Genomic DNA, 22,055 nt, shown 5'->3' with positions numbered 1-22,055 from the left:
CAACCACAAAAATTGTCACTAAAAACATTTAAAAATTCATACAAAATAGAACATAGTGTTTCCAAAACATTTTCCCGAAAAAAATCCATTAGGTTATTACGATTTCAACAATATTCTTAGTTTAAGACGTTTTGCTAGTATAAAACACAAATAAAGAATCAATTCTTAGTTAAACAAAATATGTAAAATCATCTAAATATGTACCAAAAATATTCACTTAGTCGTCATAAAAACCGACCAAACAACTATATTATAGTCAAAATCAACCAAATCGCTTCTGAACGCTTAGAGTCGAGCAGTTGTAGTGAAACAAGTTTTTTTATTGGCATCGACTATTTAAATTTGGCGCTTGAGGACCCCAATGTCAATAAGGGTGGTTTTTCAAAATCAGCCTGTATGTCGCATCTATATTAATCTATCAGTGCAAACCACAAACCACAGACGTACAAAAACTAGACTGAGCACAAATTTTACCTTTGTCGATGTGATACGGGTACCATTCCTGCGCCATCACGCTCAACATGTCAATAACACTCAAATAAATGCTAATCAACGAGGCGGTATTATCCCAACTGTACCCCTGCAGCACATTCAGCATAGACCTAGTCAAATTCAAGACGCTACAGTCGGGGTTATCAGGCACCACTAACAAAATCGACAAAAACTGCTTAACATAAGGCACCAACTCAGCCTCCGGGAACTGCGCCTTCTCACTCTGTATCTCCGAAATCGTGCTAACCCCAGCCTTAAAACAAGCATCCGCTTGCCCCAAACACTGGTTAAACAGCGCCACCTGGCCCGACAGCAAGTACAACCTCAAGCGATGCTTCACCGACTTGATCGACGGTATCGTAATAAAGCAGTAGGCTGCGCACGCCCGCACGAAGTCCCCGGTCTTCCTCGTGTGGGCCCCTTTGACGATTTGTCGCGTCTTGACAGAGAGGGCGTTGACACACTTAAATGTTAAGTCAGATTAATAAGTCATTTTTTAAGCCATTCTTACCTGGACCAGCTGCACGAACACTATGTCGATGTTCGAGAACATGCCTCTGGCTTCCACGTAGAACGTCAACTGCTGCTCGAAATCGCGGCCGTAGTCTATAACCTTGATAACGTGGCACAAAATGTCGCCGATTTGTCTGTACTCGTCGTCGGGGGTGAGCGCGTTGACGGAGTCGTGCAACGTGGAGCAGAGGAACATGAGGGCGTTGACGACGACGGGGTCGTTGACTACGTGCACGCTGATGTTGCTTCCGATGAGGATTTTTTTACAGACTTCGACTCGTGCGGACTCTTCTTGGAAGAGGTCGATCAAGGGGAGGAAGTTGTCCTGGAGGCGCTAGGGTTAAGTGTGTCGGGGTGGAAGCGAACTTACCATGACAAGCAAGGCCTCAAAGTCCTGGATGTTGTGAACTATGTTTTCGACTATATATTTTAGTTGGTTGTAGTATTGTTCGTAGCTTCGGTCGGGCGCTATGTGCTCGATTATGTCGCCAAGAATGGTGTTGATTTCTCGATGCTGAAAATATATTACTTAAGGGGACTCGCTAGACGAGGTATAATATTTTTTTGGTTTTTTGTATGAAAAAATGATATTAATATAGATGTATCATACATCAAACTGAAAATATCGTAAAAAAAGCACCATTGTATGTTTTCTTTTCAAGTTTTTTGAGTCATAACCATCATAGAATCGCTTGAAAATTCGCACATGGATAAAGCATCACTTTTTACAGAGCGCAGAGTCATTAAATATTTGTTAGTGGTACAATTTGTTTAAATAATAATGTGTTTATTAAAATCAAAATATATCACAAATTAATGCAAAATACGTCGAATAATTTTAATAGGAATATCAGAGGAAAATTAATGATCTATTGGTTAGCAGAGTTTTTAACAAAAACTAACAATTATTGAAAAAAATGGGTATCAATTCGACAGAATTTGAGCAGTTAGTTCAGTACTTTGCCGATAGGAGCGCCACTAAAATTTACGGAAGCGACTTTCCAGGTAAAACCCTTATCGCCTTGTCTACCATATGCTGATTGTTAGAGTTCTCGGCTGATTTTTCTAATTTATGGCAAGGAACTCAGCTTTATAACAAGCCGCCAGGACCGGCCGTAGTAATCTATTGTTAAGGAATTTAACTTTTACGCAATGAGGTACTATCATAAAACCGAATTAAAACTGGGGAACTATAATATTTTTACTTCACTCAGGATCCTGAATTCAATACACATGATTACTAAAAATTCATTGTAATATTATTGATAATATATATTTTGCTTTGTTAATTAATAAAACTAATAAACATATTTATAATAATAATAAAAAATATATAAAATACAGCTGTTGTTTAACACGTATAAGTAGCTAAGTGTATCTACTACTTATCCCAGAAAGGAGGTGTTTTAAAAAAGCCCTACGCCCAGTAACTTCTCCCTTCATTGTTTACTCGAAAAAAGTGTTCGTAGATGTTTTCATTTGCCGAGAGATCATTTTCAAAATATATTTATAATAAAAATATGCAAGTCTTGGTGATGAAAAATGTACTCCTAATAAATTATTAAAGTACATAAAAAAAATAGAAAAAAGTTTATTTATTTTAAAAAAATCTCTCGCAAAGGCAGGTTCCTCTTTCTTCTTGAATCAATTATTTCGGGCGATAATGCGCCAAAGTAAAATCTGCCAAGTTTATCTGCCATCTTTTTACATATTTCTTGTTTCATAGATGAACAATATTTTTTTGTTATTAAACCAGGACCGTTTTAATCACAATATATTTACTTATCCCCTGTAAACAATTGATGACGTCATCTCAAGATTTTGCTGAATAAATCCTATCTAAAATGTACAAAATATGATGGGTCTCTTCTTGTAATTTATCATATTTTTTGGATTCGGATATATAGGGTGACTCAAAAAATTTAATGAATGCGCAAACTTATTTTATTAATTTTATCAGGAACTACAAAACCGAATGCTTTGAAATCTTGAAAATGTTTTAAATCTATCATAAGCATGGTGAATTTTTGATCAAAATATATTTGCTCATCTCTCCTAAAAAATGGATGACGCCACCCCAAAATTTTGCTGAATAAATCCTATCTAAATTGTATAAAATATGATGAGTCTCTTCTTGTGATTCATCAATCCATTCACGTTTTTGGATTTGCATATACAGGATGGCCCCAAAAATTAATGAATGCGTAAATTTATTTTATTGAGTTAATCAGGAACTACAGAACCCAATACTTTGAAATCTTGCAATTGTTTTAAGGTTATAAAGCGCATAATAAATTTTTAGTCAAAATATATTTGGTTATCTTCTCGAAAAAATTGATGACGTCAACTCAAAAGTTTGCCGTATAATCCTATTTAAAATGTACAAAATATGATGAGTCTCTTCTTGTAATTTATCATTCCATTCATATTTTTTGGATTCGGATATACAGGGTGACTCAAAAAATTTAATAAATGCGCAAATTTATTTTATTGATTTAATCAACAAAAACCACAAAACCGAATTCTTTGAAATCTAATGTGAAAAAAAAACATAATAGGCATGCAGTCGTCACGTTTCCGATAACGAGGGAAGTACTGTCTAAACTCTTTGGACCAATTTTTTTGATTTTCCCATTTCTCCATTTCTCAATTTTTCAATGTTTCAGTTTGGGATTTTTTCACTGTTTCGATTCTTTAATTTTTCTTCCATTTTTAGGTTTTTCAATATTTCAGCTTTGGAATTTTGCAATATTTCGTTTCTTCAATTTTTCAAATTTTTGATATTGTGTTTTCTCGGTTTTTAAATTTTTCGATATTTTAATTTTTCAGTTTTTAAAGTTTTAGGTTTTTAGATTTCTCACTATCTCGACTTCGATTTTTCAGTTCCATGATTTTTCAATTTGTCGAATTTTTAAATTTTAGATTTTTTGATTTCTTTGATGTATTGAGTTCTCGAGTTTTCAGGCTTGGATTTTTTTTGTTGTTCAATTCTTGGATTTTTAAAATTCTTGTTTTTTAAATTTTCCTATTTATCAACTTACTGGGATTTCAATGTTTTGATTTTTTGATTGTTAAATTTCCCGATTTTTTAGTTTTTGATTTTTTCAAAAATTTTCAGTTTTTCAATTTATTAACTTTACGATACATCAGTTTTGCTCGATTTCGATTTCTCAATTTTTCGACATATTACTATTGGGATTTTTCAATTTATCGATTCTTCGATTTGTCGATTCTTCATATTTTCGGTTTCTCGAATTTCTTCATTTTTCGATTACTCAATTTTCCGATATTTCAGTTTTACGATTTTTAAATTTTTTTATTTTTCAGTTTTCAATTTTTGACGTTTCTAAATTTTTCGATTTTTCAATTTTTCGATTAACTGATTTTTTGATTTTCCCGTTTCTCTATTTCTTATATTTTGTCTTTTTTTTTCTTAATATACATGGCCATGTTTTCATAATAAGAAACTTAGAACATGATTAAAATGGTACATTTTTAAACATGTTTTAAGTTTCATGTTGTGAAAAGAAGTCTACACATATTCAAAAAAAGACAAAATATAAGCCCGCCCACCCACTCTATCTCCATTGTGATGATCTTTTTTCATTCGGCCTGAACCAAAGGGGCGGAGTTTAACTGCAAAATATTTATTTCTTTACAAGAATAGAAAAAAAGGCAAATATGTATTTCAATTTCTAAATTTTTCGATTTTTTGATTTCTCGATCTTTTGATGTGTCGTTTCTCGATGTCTTGGTTCTTCAATTTGTTAATTTTTCGATTTCCCAATTTTTCGTCATTTCTTTTTCGGAATTTTTCAATTTGCGATTTCTCAGTTTTTCGATTCTTCAATTTTCCGATTTTTCAATTTTTAGATTTTTTTTATCCATACTTCGATTTTTAATTTTTTGATTTTCGGATTTTTTAGTTTTTTTATTCTTCAATTTTTTAATATCGTAGATTTTAAATTTTTTTGATTTTTTAATTTTTGACGTTTCTAAATTTTCGATTTTTCGTCTTCTCAGTTTCTGGATTAATTGATTTTCTGGGTTTTTCGACTTTTCGAGTTCTCGATTTTTTTATTTTTTAAGTGCGATTTTTCCATTTTTCAGTTATTAACCTTCCAAATTTTTCGGTTTTTCGTTTTTCAGGTTTTCAACTGCCCAATTTTTCGATTTTTCAATATTTTATATTCCAATTTTTCAATTTTTGGATTTTCCAAATTTTCGTCGTTTTTCAATTTTCCGATTTTTCAGTTTTTAGATTTTTTTAATACATATTTCGATTTTTAATTTTTAGATTTTGGGATTTTTCAGTTTTTTTATTCTTGAATTTTTCAATTTCGGGATATTTCAATTTCTCGATTTTGAAATTTTTCGATTTTAAAAATTTTTGATTTTTCAGTTTTTGACGTTTCTGGATTTTTGATTTCTCGGTTTCTCAATTTCTGGAATAATCGACTTTCTGGGTTTTTTGACTTTTCGAGCTCTCGATTTTTTGATTTTCCGGTTTTTCAATTTTTCGATTGTTAAAATTTGTGATTTTTCATTTTTCAATTATTGAACTTTTAAATTTTTCGGTTTTGCGATTTTTTCGGTTTTCAACTGTCTAATTTTTCGATTTTTCAATGTTTCAGTTTTTAATTTTTCAATTATGGACTGTTGCGATTTAAAATTTTTCGACTTTTTGAATTCTCGATTTCTTGATGTTTAGTATGTCGTTTCTCGATGTTTTAGCAATTTTTGGATTTCCCAAATTTTCGTCATTTTTCAATTTCGCGATTTTTCAGTTTTTGGATCAAATTTTCCGATTTTTCAATTTTTGACGTTTCTAAATTTTCGATTTTTTGGGTTTTTCGACTTTTCGAGTTCTCGATTTTTTCATTTTTCAAGTTCTTTAATTTTTCGGTTTTTGAATTTTTTGATTGTTACTAAACTTTTACCTAAATGTTGCAGTTTTTCGATTTTTCAGTTTTTCAACTTCCAATTTTATGATTTTTCAATATTTCAGTTTTCAATTTTCCAATTTTGGGCTATTTCGATTTCTAAATTTTTCGATTTTTTGATTTCTCGGCTTTTCGAATTCTCGATTCCTCAATCTCTGTGTTGTTTCTCGATGTTTTAGTTTTTCAGTTTTATATCAGTTTTTCGATGTCCCAATTTTTCGTCATTTCTATTTCGGAATTTTTCAATTCAGCGGTTTCTCAGTTCTTCGATTCTTCAATTTTTCGATTTTTCAATTTTGGGATATTTCAATTCGTCGATTCTCCAATGTTTCGATTTTAAAATTTTTTTATTTATCATTTTTTGACGTTTCTAAATTTTCGATTTTTTGGGTTTTTGGACTTTTCGAGTTATCGATCGATTTTTTGATTTTTCAAGTTTTCGATTGTTAAAATTTGTGATTTTTCCAATTTTCAGTTATGAAGCTTTAAAATTTTCCAGTTTTTCAATGTCCAATTTTTAGATTTTTTCAATGTTTCAGTTTTTAATTTTTCAATTTTGAGCTATTTCGATTTCTAAATTATTATTAATCGATTTTTTGGGTTTTTCGACTTTTCGAGTTCTCGATTTTTTTATTTTTCAAGTTTTTTCGATTGTTAAAATTTGTGATTTTTCCAATTTTCAGTCAAGCTTTAAAATTTTCCAGTTTTTCAATGTCCAATTTTTAGATTTTTTCAATGTTTCAGTTTTTAATTTTTCAATTTTGAGCTATTTCGATTTCTAAATTATTATTAATCGATTTTTTGGGTTTTTCGACTTTTCGAGTTCTCGATTTTTTGATTTTTCAAGTTTTTTCGATTGTTAAAATTCGTGATTTTTCCATTTTTCAGTCATAAAGCTTTAAAATTTTTCAATTTTTCAATGTCCAATTTTTAGATTTCTGAATTTTTCGATGTTTCAGTTTTGGATTTTTTCACTTTTCCGATTCTTCAATTTTCTTTCCATTTTTCAGTTTTTCAAGATTTCAGTTTTGAATTTTTTCACTTTTTCGAATTTTCAATTTTCCTTCCATTTTTCAGTTTTTCAGTATTTCAGTTCTGGGATTTTGCAATGTTTCGGTTCTTCAATTTTTCCATTTTTTGATGTTTCGATTTCTCGGGTTTTCAATTTTTCGATAGATATTTTAATTTTTCAATTTTTAGGTTCTAGATTTTCCGTTAATTTTTTTGTTTTCCTTGATGTTTTGACTTCTCGATTATTCGATTTTTCAAGTTCTCGGTTTAGATTTTTTGGTTACCCAATTCTTCAATTTTTAAATTGTTTAATTTTAAGATTGTTCAATTTCTCGATTTTTTAGTTTTTGATACGATTTTTTTTTTCAAAAATTTTCAGTTTTTCAATTTATTAACTTTACGATACTTCAGTTTTGCTCGATTTCGATTTCCCAATTTTTCGACATATTACTATTGGGATTTTTCAATTTATCGATTCTTCGATGTCTCGATTCTTCATATTTTCGGTTTCTCGAATTTCTTCATTTTTCGATTACTCAATTTTCCGATATTTCAGTTTTACGATTTTTAAATTTTTTTATTTTTCAGTTTTCAATTTTTGACGTTTCTAAATTTTTCGATTTTTCAATTTTTCGATTAACTGATTTTTTGATTTTCCCATTTCTCTATTTCTTATATTTTGTCTTTTTTTTTCTTAATATACATGGCCATGTTTTCATAATAAGAAACTTAGAACATGATTAAAATGGTACATTTTAAACATGTTTTAAGTTTCATGTCTACACATATTCAAAAAAAGACAAAATATAAGCCCGCCCACCCACCCTATCTCCATTGTGATGATCTTTTTTTATTCGGCGTGAACCAAAGGGCGGAGTTTAACTGCAAAATATTTATTTCTTTACAAGAATAGAAAAAAAGGCAAATATGTATTTCAATTTCTAAATTTTTCGATTTTTTGATTTCTCGATCTTTTGATGTGTCGTTTCTCGATGTCTTGGTTCTTCAATTTGTTAATTTTTCGATTTCCCAATTTTTCGTCATTTCTTTTTCGGAATTTTTCAATTTGCGATTTCTCAGTTTTTCGATTCTTCAATTTTCCGATTTTTCAATTTTTAGATTTTTTTTATACATACTTCGATCTTTAATTTTTTGATTTTCGGATTTTTTAGTTTTTTTATTCTTCAATTTTTTAATATCGTAGATTTTAATTTTTTTTGATTTTTTTAATTTTTGACGTTTCTAAATTTTCGATTTTTCGTCTTCTTAGTTTCTGGATTAATTGATTTTCTGGGTTTTTCGACTTTTCGAGTTCTCGATTTTTTTTATTTTTTAAGTGCGATTTTTCCATTTTTCAGTTATTAACCTTCCAAATTTTTCGGTTTTTCATTTTTCAGGTCTCCAACTGCCCAATTTTTCGATTTTTCAATATTTTATATTCCAATTTTTCAATTTTTGGATTTCCCAAACTTTCGTCGTTTTTCAATTTTCCGATTTTTCAGATTTTAGATTTTTTTAATACGTATTTCGATTTTTAATTTTTAGATTTTGGGATTTTTCCGTTTTTTTATTCTTGAATTTTTCAATTTCGGGATATTTCAATTTGTCGATTTTCCAATTTTTCGATTTTAAAAATTTTTGATTTTTCAGTTGTTGACGTTTCTGGATTTTTTGATTTCTCGGTTTCTCAATTTCTGGAATAATCGACTTTCTGGGTTTTTCGACTTTTCGAGCTCTCGATTTTTTGATTTTCCGGTTTTTCAATTTTTCGATCGTTAAAATTTGTGATTTTTCCATTTTTCAATTATTAAACTTTTAAATTTTTCGGTTTTTCGGTTTTTCCGGTTTTCAACTGTCTAATTTTTCGATTTTTCAATGTTTCAGTTTTTAATTTTTCAATTATGGACTGTTGCGATTTAAAATTTTTAGATTTTTTGATTTCTCGACTTTTTGAATTCTCGATTTCTTGATGTTTAGTATGTCGTTTCTCGATGTTTTAGCAATTTTTGGATTTCCCAAATATTCGTCATTTTTCAATTTCACGATTTTTCAGTTTTAGGTTTCAATTTTCCGATTTTTCAGTTTTTAGATTTTTTAATACATATTTTTCGATTTTTTGATTTCTCGGATTTTTGAACTCTCGATTGCTTGATCTTTAGTGTGTCGTTCCTCGATGTTTTAATTTCTCAATTTTTCACTTTTTGGATTTCCCAATTTTTCGTCATTTTTCAATTTCGCGATTTTTCAATTTTTGGATCAAATTTTCCGATTTTTCAATTTTTGACGTTTCTAAATTTTCGATTAAAGGGTTTTTCGACTTTTCGAGTTCTCGATTTTTTCATTTTTCAAGTTCTTTAATTTTTCGGTTTTTCAATGTTTTGATTGTTACTAAACTTTTACCTAAATGTTGCAGTTTTTCGATTTTTCAGTTTTTCAACTTCCAATTTTATGATTTTTCAATATTTCAGTTTTCAATTTTCCAATTTTGGGCTATTTCGATTTCTAAATTTTTCGATTTTTTGATTTCTCGGCTTTTCGAATTCTCGATTCCTCAATCTCTGTGTTGTTTCTCGATGTTTTAGTTTTTCAGTTTTATATCAGTTTTTCGATGTCCCAGTTTTTCGTCATTTCTATTTCGGAATTTTTCAATTCAGCGGTTTCTCAGTTCTTCGATTCTTCAATTTTTCGATTTTTCAATTTTGGGATATTTCAATTCGTCGATTCTCCAATGTTTCGATTTTAAAATTTTTTTATTTATCATTTTTTGACGTTTCTAAATTTTCGATTTTTTGGGTTTTTCGGCTTTTCGAGTTATCGATTTCAAGTTTTCGATTGTTAAAATTTGTGATTTTTCCAATTTTCAGTCATGAATCTTTAAAATTTTCCAGTTTTTCAATGTCCAATTTTAAAAATTTTTTCAATGTTTCAGTTTTTAATTTTTCAATTTTGAGCTATTTCGATTTCTAAATTATTATTAATCGATTTTTTGGGTTTTTCGACTTTTCGAGTTCTCGATTTTTTGATTTTTCAAGTTTTCGATTGTTAAAATTTGTGATTTTTCCAATTTTCAGTCATGAAGCTTTAAAATTTTCCAATTTTTCAATGTCCAATTTTTAGATTTTTTCAATGTTTCAGTTTTTAATTTTTCAATTTTAAGCTATTTCGATTTCTAAATTATTATTAATCGATTTTTTGGGTTTTTCGACTTTTCGAGTTCTCGATTTTTTGATTTTTCAAGTTTTTTCGATTGTTAAAATTTGTGATTTTTCCAATTTTCAGTCATGAAGCTTTAAAATTTTCCAGTTTTTCAATGTCCAATTTTTAGATTTTTTCAATGTTTCAGTTTTTAATTTTTCAATTTTGAGCTATTTCGATTTCTAAATTATTATTAATCGATTTTTTGGGTTTTTCGACTTTTCGAGTTCTCGATTTTTTGATTTTTCAAGTTTTTTCGATTGTTAAAATTTGTGATTTTTCCAATTTTCAGTCATAAAGCTTTAAAATTTTTCAATTTTTCAGTGTCCAATTTTTAGATTTTTCAATATTTCTTTCTTCAATTGTGATTTTTCAATTTTTCGATTTCTGTTCAGTTTTGGATTTTTTCACTTTTCCGATTCTTCAATTTTCTTTCCATTTTTCAGTTTTTCAAGATTTCAGTTTTGAATTTTTTCACTTTTTCGAATTTTCACTTTTCCTTCCATTTTTCAGTTTTTCAGTATTTCAGTTCTGGGATTTTGCAATGTTTCGGTTCTTCAATTTTTCCATTTTTTGATGTTTCGATTTCTCGGTTTTTCAATTTTTCGATAGATATTTTAATTTTTCAATTTTTAGCTTCTAGATTTTCCGTTAATTTTTTTGTTTTCCTTGATGTTTTGATTTCTCGATTATTCGATTTTTCAAGTTCTCGGTTTAGATTTTTTGGTTTTCCAATTCTTCGATTTTTAAATTGTTTAATTTTTAGATTGTTCAATTTCTCGATTTTTTAGTTTTTGATACGATTTTTTTTTCAAATATTTTCAGTTTTTCAATTTATTAACTTTACGATACTTCAGTTTTGCTCGATTTCGATTTCCCAATTTTTCGACATATTACTATTGGGATTTTTCAATTTATCGATTCTTCGATGTCTCGATTCTTCATATTTTCGGTTTCTCGAATTTCTTCATTTTTCGATTACTCGATTTTCCGATATTTCAGTTTTACGATTTTTAATTTTTTTTATTTTTCAGTTTTCAATTTTTGACGTTTCTAAATTTTTCGATTTTTCAATTTTTCGATTAACTGATTTTTTGATTTTCCCATTTCTCTATTTCTTATATTTTGTCTTTTTTTTCGTAATATACATGGCCATGTTTTCATAATAAGAAACTTAGAACATGATTAAAATGGTACATTTTTAAACATGTTTTAAGTTTCATGTCTACACATATTCAAAAAAAGACAAAATATAAGCCCACCCACCCACCCTATCTCCATTGTGATGATCTTTCTTTATTCGGCCTGAACCAAAGGGGCGGAGTTTAACTGCAAAATATTTATTTCTTTACAAGAATAGAAAAAAAGGCAAATATGTATTTCAATTTCTAAATTTTTCGATTTTTTGACTTCTCGATCTTTTGATGTGTCGTTTCTCGATGTCTTGGTTCTTCAATTTGTTAATTTTTCGATTTCCCAATTTTTCGTCATTTCTTTTTCGGAATTTTTCAATTTGCGATTTCTCAGTTTTTCGATTCTTCAATTTTCCGATTTTTCAATTTTTAGATTTTTTTTATACATACTTCGATTTTTAATTTTTTGATTTTCGGATTTTTTAGTTCTTTTATTCTTCAATTTTTTAATATCGTAGATTTTAAATTTTTTTGATTTTTTAATTTTTGACGTTTCTAAATTTTCGATTTTTCGTCTTCTCAGTTTCTGGATTAATTGATTTTCTGGGTTTTTCGACTTTTCGAGTTCTCGATTTTTTTTATTTTTTAAGTGCGATTTTTCCATTTTTCAGTAATTAACCTTCCAAATTTTTCGGTTTTTCATTTTTCAGGTCTCCAACTGCCCAATTTTTCGATTTTTCAATATTTTATATTCCAATTTTTCAATTTTTGGATTTCCCAAATTTTCGTCGTTTTTCAATTTTCCGATTTTTCAGATTTTAGATTTTTTTAATACGTATTTCGATTTTTAATTTTTAGATTTTGGGATTTTTCCGTTTTTTTATTCTTGAATTTTTCAATTTCGGGATATTTCAATTTGTCGATTTTCCAATTTTTCGATTTTAAAAATTTTTGATTTTTCAGTTGTTGACGTTTCTGGATTTTTTGATTTCTCGGTTTCTCAATTTCTGGAATAATCGACTTTCTGGGTTTTTCGACTTTTCGAGCTCTCGATTTTTTGATTTTCCGGTTTTTCAATTTTTCGATCGTTAAAATTTGTGATTTTTCCATTTTTCAATTATTAAACTTTTAAATTTTTCGGTTTTTCGATTTTTCCGGTTTTCAACTGTCTAATTATTCGATTTTTCAATGTTTCAGTTTTTAATTTTTCAATTATGGACTGTTGCGATTTATAAATTTTTCGATTTTTTGATTTCTCGACTTTTTGAATTCTCGATTTCTTGATGTTTAGTATGTCGTTTCTCGATGTTTTAGCAATTTTTGGATTTCCCAAATATTCGTCATTTTTCAATTTCACGATTTTTCAGTTTTAGGTTTCAATTTTCCGATTTTTCAGTTTTTAGATTTTTTAATACATATTTTTCGATTTTTTGATTTCTCGGATTTTTGAACTCTCGATTGCTTGATCTTTAGTGTGTCGTTCCTCGATGTTTTAATTTCTCAATTTTTCACTTTTTGGATTTCCCAATTTTTCGTCATTTTTCAATTTCGCGATTTTTCAGTTTTGGATCAAATTTTCCGATTTTTCAATTTTTGACGTTTCTAAATTTGCGATTTTTTGGGTTTTTCGACTTTTCGAGTTCTCGATTTTTTCATTTTTCAAGTTCTTTAATTTTTCGGTTTTTCAATTTTTTGATTGTTACTAAACTTTTACCTAAATGTTGCAGTTTTTCGATTTTTCAGTTTTTCAACTTCCAATTTTATGATTTTTCAATATTTCAGTTTTCAATTTTCCAATTTTGGGCTATTTCGATTTCTAAATTTTTCGATTTTTTGATTTCTCGGCTTTTCGAATTCTCGATTCCTCAATCTCTGTGTTGTTTCTCGATGTTTTAGTTTTTCAGTTTTATATCAGTTTTTCGATGTCCCAATTTTTCGTCATTTCTATTTCGGAATTTTTCAATTCAGCGGTTTCTCAGTTCTTCGATTCTTCAATTTTTCGATTTTTCAATTTTGGGATATTTCAATTCGTCGATTCTCCAATGTTTCGATTTTAAAATTATTTTATTCATCATTTTTTGACGTTTCTAAATTTTCGATTTTTTGGGTTTTTCGGCTTTTCGAGTTATCGATTTTTTGATTTTTCAAGTTTTCGATTGTTAAAATTTGTGATTTTTCCAATTTTCAGTCATGAAGCTTTAAAATTTTCCAGTTTTTCAATGTCCAATTTTTAGATTTTTTCAATGTTTCAGTTTTTAATTTTTTAATTTTGAGCTATTTCGATTTCTAAATTATTATTTTATTAATCGATTTTTTGGGTTTTTCGACTTTTCGAGTTCTCGATTTTTTGATTTTTCAAGTTTTTTCGATTGTTAAAATTTGTGATTTTTCCAATTTTCAGTCATGAAGCTTTAAAATTTTCCAGTTTTTCAATGTCCAATTTTTAGATTTTTTCAATGTTTCAGTTTTTAATTTTTCAATTTTGAGCTATTTCGATTTCTAAATTATTATTAATCGATTTTTTGGGTTTTTTGACTTTTCGAGTTCTCGATTTTTTGATTTTTCAAGTTTTTTCGATTGTTAAAATTTGTGATTTTTCCATTTTTCAGTCATAAAGCTTTAAAATTTTTCAATTTTTCAGTGTCCAATTTTTAGATTTTTCAATATTTCTTTCTTCAATTGTGATTTTTCAATTTTTCGATTTCTGAATTTTTCAATGTTTCAGTTTTGGATTTTTTCACTTTTCCGATTCTTCAATTTTCTTTCCATTTTTCAGTTTTTCAAGATTTCAGTTTTGAATTTTTTCACTTTTTCGAATTTTCAATTTTCCTTTAATTTTTCAGTTTTTCAGTATTTCAGTTCTGGGATTTTGCAATGTTTCGGTTCTTCAATTTTTCCATTTTTTGATGTTTCGATTTCTCAGGTTTTCAATTTTTCGATAGATATTTTAATTTTTCAATTTTTAGGTTCTAGATTTTCCGTTATTTTTTTTGTTTTCCTTGATGTTTTGATTTCTCGATTATTCGATTTTTCAAGTTCTCGGTTTAGATTTTTTGGTTTTCCAATTCTTCGATTTTTAAATTGTTTAATTTTTAGATTGTTCAATTTCTCGATTTTTTAGTTTTTGATACGATTTTTTTTTCAAAAATGTTCAGTTTTTCAATTTATTAACTTTACGATACTTCAGTTTTGCTCGATTTCGATTTCCCAATTTTTCGACATATTACTATTGGGATTTTTCAATTTATCGATTCTTCGATGTCTCGATTCTTCATATTTTCGGTTTCTCGAATTTCTTCATTTTTCGATTACTCGATTTTCCGATATTTCAGTTTTACGATTTTTAAATTTTTTTATTTTTCAGTTTTCAATTTTTGACGTTTCTAAATTTTTCGATTTTTCAATTTTTCGATTAACTGATTTTTTGATTTTCCCTTTCTCTATTTCTTATGTTTTGTCTTTTTTTTTCTTAATATACATGGCCATGTTTTCATAATAAGAAACTTAGAACATGATTAAAATGGTACATTTTTAAACATGTCTTAAGTTTCATGTCTGCACATATTCAAAAAAAGACAAAATATAAGCCCGCCCACCCACCCTATCTCCATTGTGATGATCTTTTTTTATTCGGCCTGAACCAAAGGGGCGGAGTTTAACTGCAAAATATTTATTTCTTTACAAGAATATAAAAAAAGGCAAATATGTATTTCAATTTCTAAATTTTTCGATTTTTTGATTTCTCGATCTTGATGTGTCGTTTCTCGATGTCTTGGTTCTTCAATTTGTTAATTTTTCGATTTCCCAATTTTTCGTCATTTCTTTTTCGGAATTTTTCAATTTGCGATTTCTCAGTTTTTCGATTCAATTTTCCGATTTTTCAATTTTTAGATTTTTTTTATACATACTTCGATTTTTAATTTTTTGATTTTCGGATTTTTTAGTTTTTTTATTCTTCAATTTTTTAATATCGTAGATTTTAAATTTTTTTGATTTTTTAATTTTTGACGTTTCTAAATTTTCGATTTTTCGTCTTCTCAGTTTCTGGATTAATTGATTTTCTGGGTTTTTCGACTTTTCGAGTTCTCGATTTTTTTATTTTTTAAGGGCGATTTTTCCATTTTTCAGTTATTAACCTTCCAAATTTTTCGGTTTTTCATTTTTCAGGTTTTCAACTGCCCAATTTTTCGATTTTTCAATATTTTATATTCCAATTTTTCAATTTTTGGATTTCTCAAATTTTCGTCGTTTTTCAATTTTCCGATTTTTCAGATTTTAGATTTTTTTATTACATATTTCGATTTTTAATTTTTAGATTTTGGGATTTTTCAGTTTTTTTATTCTTGAATTTTTCAATTTCGGGATATTTGAATTTGTCGATTTTCCAATTTTTCGATTTTAAAAATTTTTGATTTTTCAGTTTTTGACGTTTCTGGATTTTTGATTTCTCGGTTTCTCAATTTCTGGAATAATCGACTTTCTGGGTTTTTCGACTTTTCGAGCTCTCGATTTTTTGATTTTCCGGTTTTTCAATTTTTCGATTGTTAAAATTTGTGATTTTTCCATTTTTCAATTATTGAACTTTTAAATTTTTCGGTTTTTCGATTTTTCCGGTTTTCAACTGTCTAATTTTTCGATTTTTCAATGTTTCAGTTTTCAATTTTTCAATTATGGACTGTTGCGATTTAAAATTTTTCGATTTTTTGATTTCTCGGATTTTTGAACTCTCGATTGCTTGATTTTTAGTGTGTCGTTCCTCGATGTTTTAATTTCTCAATTTTTCACTTTTTGGATTTCCCAATTTTTCGTCATTTTTCAATTTCGCGATTTTTCAGTTTTTGGATCAAATTTTCCGATTTTTCAATTTTTGACGTTTCTAAATTTCCGATTTTTTGGGTTTTTCGACTTTTCGAGTTCTCGATTTTTTCATTTTTCAAGTTCTTTAATTTTTCGGTTTTTCAATTTTTTGATTGTTACTAAACTTTTACCTAAATGTTGGAGTTTTTCGATTTTTCAGTTTTTCAACTTCCAATTTTATGATTTTTCAATATTTCAGTTTTCAATTTTCCAATTTTGGGCTATTTCGATTTCTAAATTTTTCGATTTTTTGTTTTCTCGGCTTTTCGAATTTTCGATTCCTCAATCTCTGTGTTGTTTCTCGATGTTTTGGTTTTTCAGTATATTTATATATATTTATATCAGTTTTTCGATGTCCCAATTTTTCGTCATTTCTATTTCGGAATTTTTCAATTCAGCGGTTTCTCAGTTCTTCGATTCTTCAATTTTTCGATTTTTCAATTTTGGGATATTTCAATTCGTCGATTCTCCAATGTTTCAAGTTTTTTCGATTGTTAAAATTTGTGATTTTTCCATTTTTCAGTCATAAAGCTTTAAAATTTTTCAATTTTTCAGTGTCCAATTTTTAGATTTTTCAATATTTCTTTCTTCAATTGTGATTTTTCAATTTTTCGATTTCTGAATTTTTCAATGTTTCAGTTTTGGATTTTTTCACTTTTCCGATTCTTCAATTTTCTTTCCATTTTTCAGTTTTTCAAGATTTCAGTTTTGAATTTTTTCACTTTTTCGATTTTTCAATTTTCCTTCCATTTTTCAGTTTTTCAGTATTTCAGTTCTGGGATTTTGCAATGTTTCGGTTCTTCAATTTTTCCATTTTTTGATATTTCGATTTCTCGGTTTTAATTTTTCAATTTTTAGGTTCTAGATTTTCCGTTAATTTTTTTGTTTTCCTTGATGTTTTGATTTCTCGATTATTCGATTTTTCAAGTTCTCGGTTTAGATTTTTTGGTTTTCCAATTTCTCGATTTATAAATTTTTCAATTTTTCGGTTTACCGATTTTTTTCATTTAAAAGGTTTCAATTTGTCAATTATCTATTAAGTTTTCGATTTTTCAATTTTGGTGTAATTTGAAAACGGTATCAATAATACAGGCAAATAAACTAATAGACGGGCTTGATAAGCCTTGTTTGCTCTACAGTCTACAGTGTCTAAATTGTGTTTGCCAATTAGCTTTATTCAGTTGGTAAATAATACTAAAACACACTTTTTTTTGTAACTATTCTCGTTATTAAAATCGATTTGTGGCACAACAAAAACCACAATCCAGCAATTAATTACACTAAACTCGACCAACCACCATGGCGTTGGGTCTCTCAGTCAAAGATATCAACTTCCTGCGCCCATTTACGTGGTACTTAAACTTTTTCCTAGTCGCGCCATGGTACGACTTCCACAAGAACTCAATTTACAAACCCTCTCTTGCAAAACTCTATGGAATTTTGCTAATATTTTTAAAAATATCCTGGATGTTGTACTGTATGTCGCAACAAACTTTACTACGAAACATTAGCTTGAACGTTTTGCACGTTCAGAGTTTCATCTTCACCTTTGCGGCCGTAAATTCCACTTTCTTACTTGTTTTCACGATAATAAAATCCTCCTTTGGCGACACCACCAACTGGAAAACCCTCATCACGAAGCTAAAATTCGTCGACTTAAAACTACAAAATACGGGTAGGACAGACCGCACAATCAAAAATTTTTATTATCGCGTTATTCTCCAGCACTTTTTGTTTGTGGGTGCAGTAACCGCCCATGTTTTATTCTGGACGCGGGTTTTTTCCTTTGAGATTGTCAAAATTTGTCTAGTCAGTTTAATAGACTACTATTTCCAATTTCTGGTCATGATTTTGATCAACGCGTACATTGAGAGCTTCAACAGTCGCTACAAAGACTTAAACACCAAGCTTATGGTAACTTACAAAACAGACAAACTTGTCAAAAAATTAAACGATCTGGCACAAGAGTACCGAGTTTTGGGGGAAACTGTGACCATTTTTTCCGAACTTTTTGGTTACCAGATCATAATGATCACGATTGATCGGGCACTACAGTGCATTCAGTGCTTTTTAATGTTCCACATAGCGTCCAAGACTTTCGCTGAAGAAGACTGCTTTTATGCCTATTTATCGATTACTTTACGAACGCTTTTTCTGGGGGTAAGTGCCAGTAATTACCAAAACTCGCCTCACTATTTTCATTTTAGTACTTTTTTTTGACAATGATTGTGTCAATTCAAGAAACTATTCAACAAGCTAAACGTTTCGTCGATTTGTGTTTCCAGCTTCAAGAGCAGTGTCACCAGGACCACAAACACGTAAAAGCGCTCTCCAAGCTGCTGAAGCACGCCAAGAATTTTCAGCCCGAGTTTACCGCACACGGGTTTTTCAATTTAAACAAGCACGTGGTTTTCGGGATTATTGGCAACGTGGCGACGTACGTTATTATTACGCTTCAGTTAAGCGAAAGCGAACAGAGATTTCCGGGAGCATAAAGGTCGATTTATAAGCTTGTCGCTGACGTTGCTGTTCGACGTTGCCGTTGCCGTTGAAAGTAGGCTCCGCCCCTCGGTCTGACAACGAATGAAAAATTCTTTGAACAACACAGTTCTCAAAAACATGTTTTTTTACTTCTTGTAGAGAAATAAGTGTTTTGCAGTTAAGCTCCACCCTCTTGATTCACGGCGAATAAAAAAATCATCAGAATAGAGATAGGGCGGGTGGGCGGGGCTTATATTTTGGCGTTTTTTTTTATTAATATACATAGCCATCTTTGCAAGTAAATATGGATTGTTCAATTATGGGGCGGAACCTAATTGCAAAATCGATATTTCCTTATACAAATTTTCCATTTTATTTAAGTTTCATGTTGTGAAAAGAAGTCTACATATATTAAAACAAAAAGACATCAAGTAAGCCCGCCCACCCGCCCTATCTCAATTGTAATGATTTTTTTATTCGCCGTGAACCAAGAGGGCGAAGTTTATCTGCAAATTATTATTTCTTACAAGAAATTAAAAACATGTTTTTGAGTATCGTGTTGTTCAAAGAATACTATGTATATTAAGAAAAAAAGCAAAATATAAACCCCGCCCACCCGCCCTATCTCGATTGTGATGATTTTTTTATTCTTAGAAACTTAAAACGCGTTTAAAATGGTAAATTTTTGTAAGGAAATATGTATTTTGCAGTTAGGCTCCGCCTCTAGGTCTAACAACGAATGAGTAAACTTTATTACTAGTTAGATCAGGGCGGGTGTGGGTGGGGCTTAATCTTTGGCTTTAATTTTTTCTTAATATAAATAATATTTTTTGAATAATATGATATTCAAAAACATGTTTTACATGGTAATTTCTTGTAGAGAAATAATAACGATTTTCCAATTAAGCTCCGCCCCTCGACTTACGACCAATAAAAAAAATCATCAGAATTGAGGCAGGGCGGGTGGGCGGGGCTTATATTTTGCCTTCTTTCTTAATATACATAGTCGTCTTTCCAGAACGAGGAACTTAAAACATGTTTGTTGAAATGGTAAATTCTTGTAGACAAATATGGATCTTACAATTAAGCCCCGCCCCTCGATCTGACGATTGAAAAATTAATCAGAATTGAGAATTGAGATCGGAGTGGGTATGGGTGGGGCCTAATCTTTGGCTTATTTTTTTTTTTTGTTAATATAAATAGTATTCTTTGAATAACACGATACTCAAAAACATGTTTTTAATTTATCGTACCGAAACAAGCTCTTTGCAGTTAAACTCCACCTTCTTGGCTCACGACGAATAAAAAAATCATCAGAATAGGGATAGGGTGGGTGGGCGGGGCTTAAATTTTGCCTTTTTTTCGCCCTATTTACGTAGCTATCTTTTCATAACAAGAAACTTGAAACATAGTTAAAGTGGTAGATTTCTGCGAGGAAATATGTATTTTGCAATTAGGCTCCGCCTCTAGGTCTAACAACGAATGAGTAAACTTCATTACTATTTAGATCAGGGCGGGTGTGGGTGGGGCTTAATGTTTGGCTTTAATTGTTCTTAATATACATACGAGGTAAGCGCCAAATATTCTCGGCCTAACAAAGAAAGAGACCTGATGGAAAAAAATTAAATATTTATATTTCAACATAGTCTCTGTTAACTTCAATACATTCAAAACTACGTTCAACTAACAGCTCTATCCGTTTAAAAAAATTATTTGAATCTTTATCACTAAAATGATGTAGTACTGCCGTTTGCACTTCTTTATCCGTCCCAAACGTTTTCCCTGCAAGTCGTTTTTTAACTTAGAGAACAGTTAATAATCGTTCGAAGCTAAGTCAGTACTGTAGGGTGGGTGCTCAAGTTACTCGAAGTCACAGGCCCCTATAGCAGCTTGAGAAAGACATGCGGTATGAACGGGCGCATTGTCATGAAGCAATCGAACGCCTCTTGCTAATTTTCTCGGCCTTTTTTCCCAAATACGTTCTCCTAATTTATGCAATAAGTAACCATAATATGTAGCGTTGACAGTGGTATTTCATCCTTTAAAATTAATCAACAACATGCCTTTACAGTCCCAAAAAATTGTGGCCATGATTTTTTTGGAAGATTGATTCGTCTTCAAGGGTTTCTTACCCCATGCGAAATAACTGTAATCATTTTTTTTAGTAAAATGTGAAGGACAAGCTTCAGCAAACACAAAAACCATCCTGCCCTTAATACCCTTTAGAGCAATTCCATCTTTTGCTAAGAATTTTATTGCCGTTCGATTTTCAATTTTAAACAGGCATGATGAGTCCATAATTTTTCAAAGATTACTCCTCAAATGTATCAAAACTAATGGGCAGTAGGGCTTGAAATTTTACACACATACTGCGGGGACCCTCTAGTCTTCTATGAGTTGTACAAATTTCCCGATGAGCAATCGCAAATATATCAGGCCGAGAATATTTGGCGCTTACCTCGTAATAACACGATACTCAAAAGCATGTCTTACATGATCATTTCTTGTAGAGAAATAATAACGATTTTGCAATTAAGCTCCGCCCCTCGGCTTACGACCAATAAAAAAAAATCATCAGAATTGAGACAGGGTGGGTGGGCGGGGCTTATATTTTGCCTTCTTTCTTAATATACATTGTCGTCTTTCCAGAACAAGAAACTTAAAACATGTTTGAAATGGTAAATCCTTCTAGACAGATATGGATCTTACAATTAAGCCCCGCCCCTCGACCTGACAACGATTGAAAAATTCATCACAATTGAGAATTAAGATGGGTGGGTATGGGTGGGGCCTAATATTTGGCTTATTTTTTTTTGTTAATATAAATAGCATTCTTTGAATAACACGATACTCAAAAACATGTTTTTAATTTCTCGTACCGAAACAAGGACTTTGCAGTTAAACTCCGCCTTCTTGGCTCACGACGAATAAACACAATCATCAGAATAGGGATAGGGCGGGTGGGTGGGGCTTATATTTTGCCTTTTTTTCTCCTTATTTACATAGCTATCTTTTCATAACAAAAAACTTGAAACATGGTTAAAATTGTAGATTTCTGCAAGGAAATATTGATTTTGCAATTATGGGGCGGAGCCTAAATGCAAAATTGACATTTCCTTATACAAATGTTTCATGTAGTAAAAAGAAATCTACACAAATTAAAACAAAAAAGTCAAAATGTAAGCCCGCCCACTTGCTCTGTCTCAATTGTAATGATTTTTTTTATTCGTCGTGAAACAAAGGGGCGGAGCCAAACTGCAAAATATCTTTTCCTTACAAGAAATTAAAACATGTTTTTGAGTATCGTGTTGTTCAAAGAATACTACGTATATTAAGAAAAAAAAAGCCAAATATATACACCACCCACCCACCCCATCTCAAATGTGATGAATTTTTTTATTCTTAGAAACTTAAACACGTTTAAAATGGC

At 29.8% G+C, this 22,055-nt stretch overlaps 1 protein-coding gene across 1 annotated transcript in view; it reads right to left on the bottom strand.

Annotated features, from left to right (window-relative positions):
• The window catches only part of LOC135126165 (VPS35 endosomal protein-sorting factor-like), a 35,293-nt gene that overhangs the window by 5,472 nt on the left and 7,766 nt on the right, over positions 1-22,055 (bottom strand). Inside the window, exons 10-12 of the mRNA XM_064052005.1 lie at positions 1,376-1,519; positions 1,004-1,330; positions 475-955 (exon numbers count right to left, since the gene is read on the bottom strand). Of these exons, the coding sequence (XP_063908075.1) occupies positions 475-955; positions 1,004-1,330; positions 1,376-1,519 (952 nt within the window). The remainder of the gene's footprint in view (positions 1-474; positions 956-1,003; positions 1,331-1,375; positions 1,520-22,055) is intronic.

Source organism: Zophobas morio, unplaced genomic scaffold (assembly GCF_036711695.1).
Source record: "Zophobas morio isolate AGI-343-1 ecotype UQ-CSIRO unplaced genomic scaffold, CSIRO_AGI_Zmor_V1 ptg000010l, whole genome shotgun sequence".
Taxonomy (NCBI): Eukaryota; Metazoa; Arthropoda; class Insecta; order Coleoptera; family Tenebrionidae; genus Zophobas; species Zophobas morio.
This window is presented reverse-complemented; position numbering and strand designations above follow the sequence as displayed.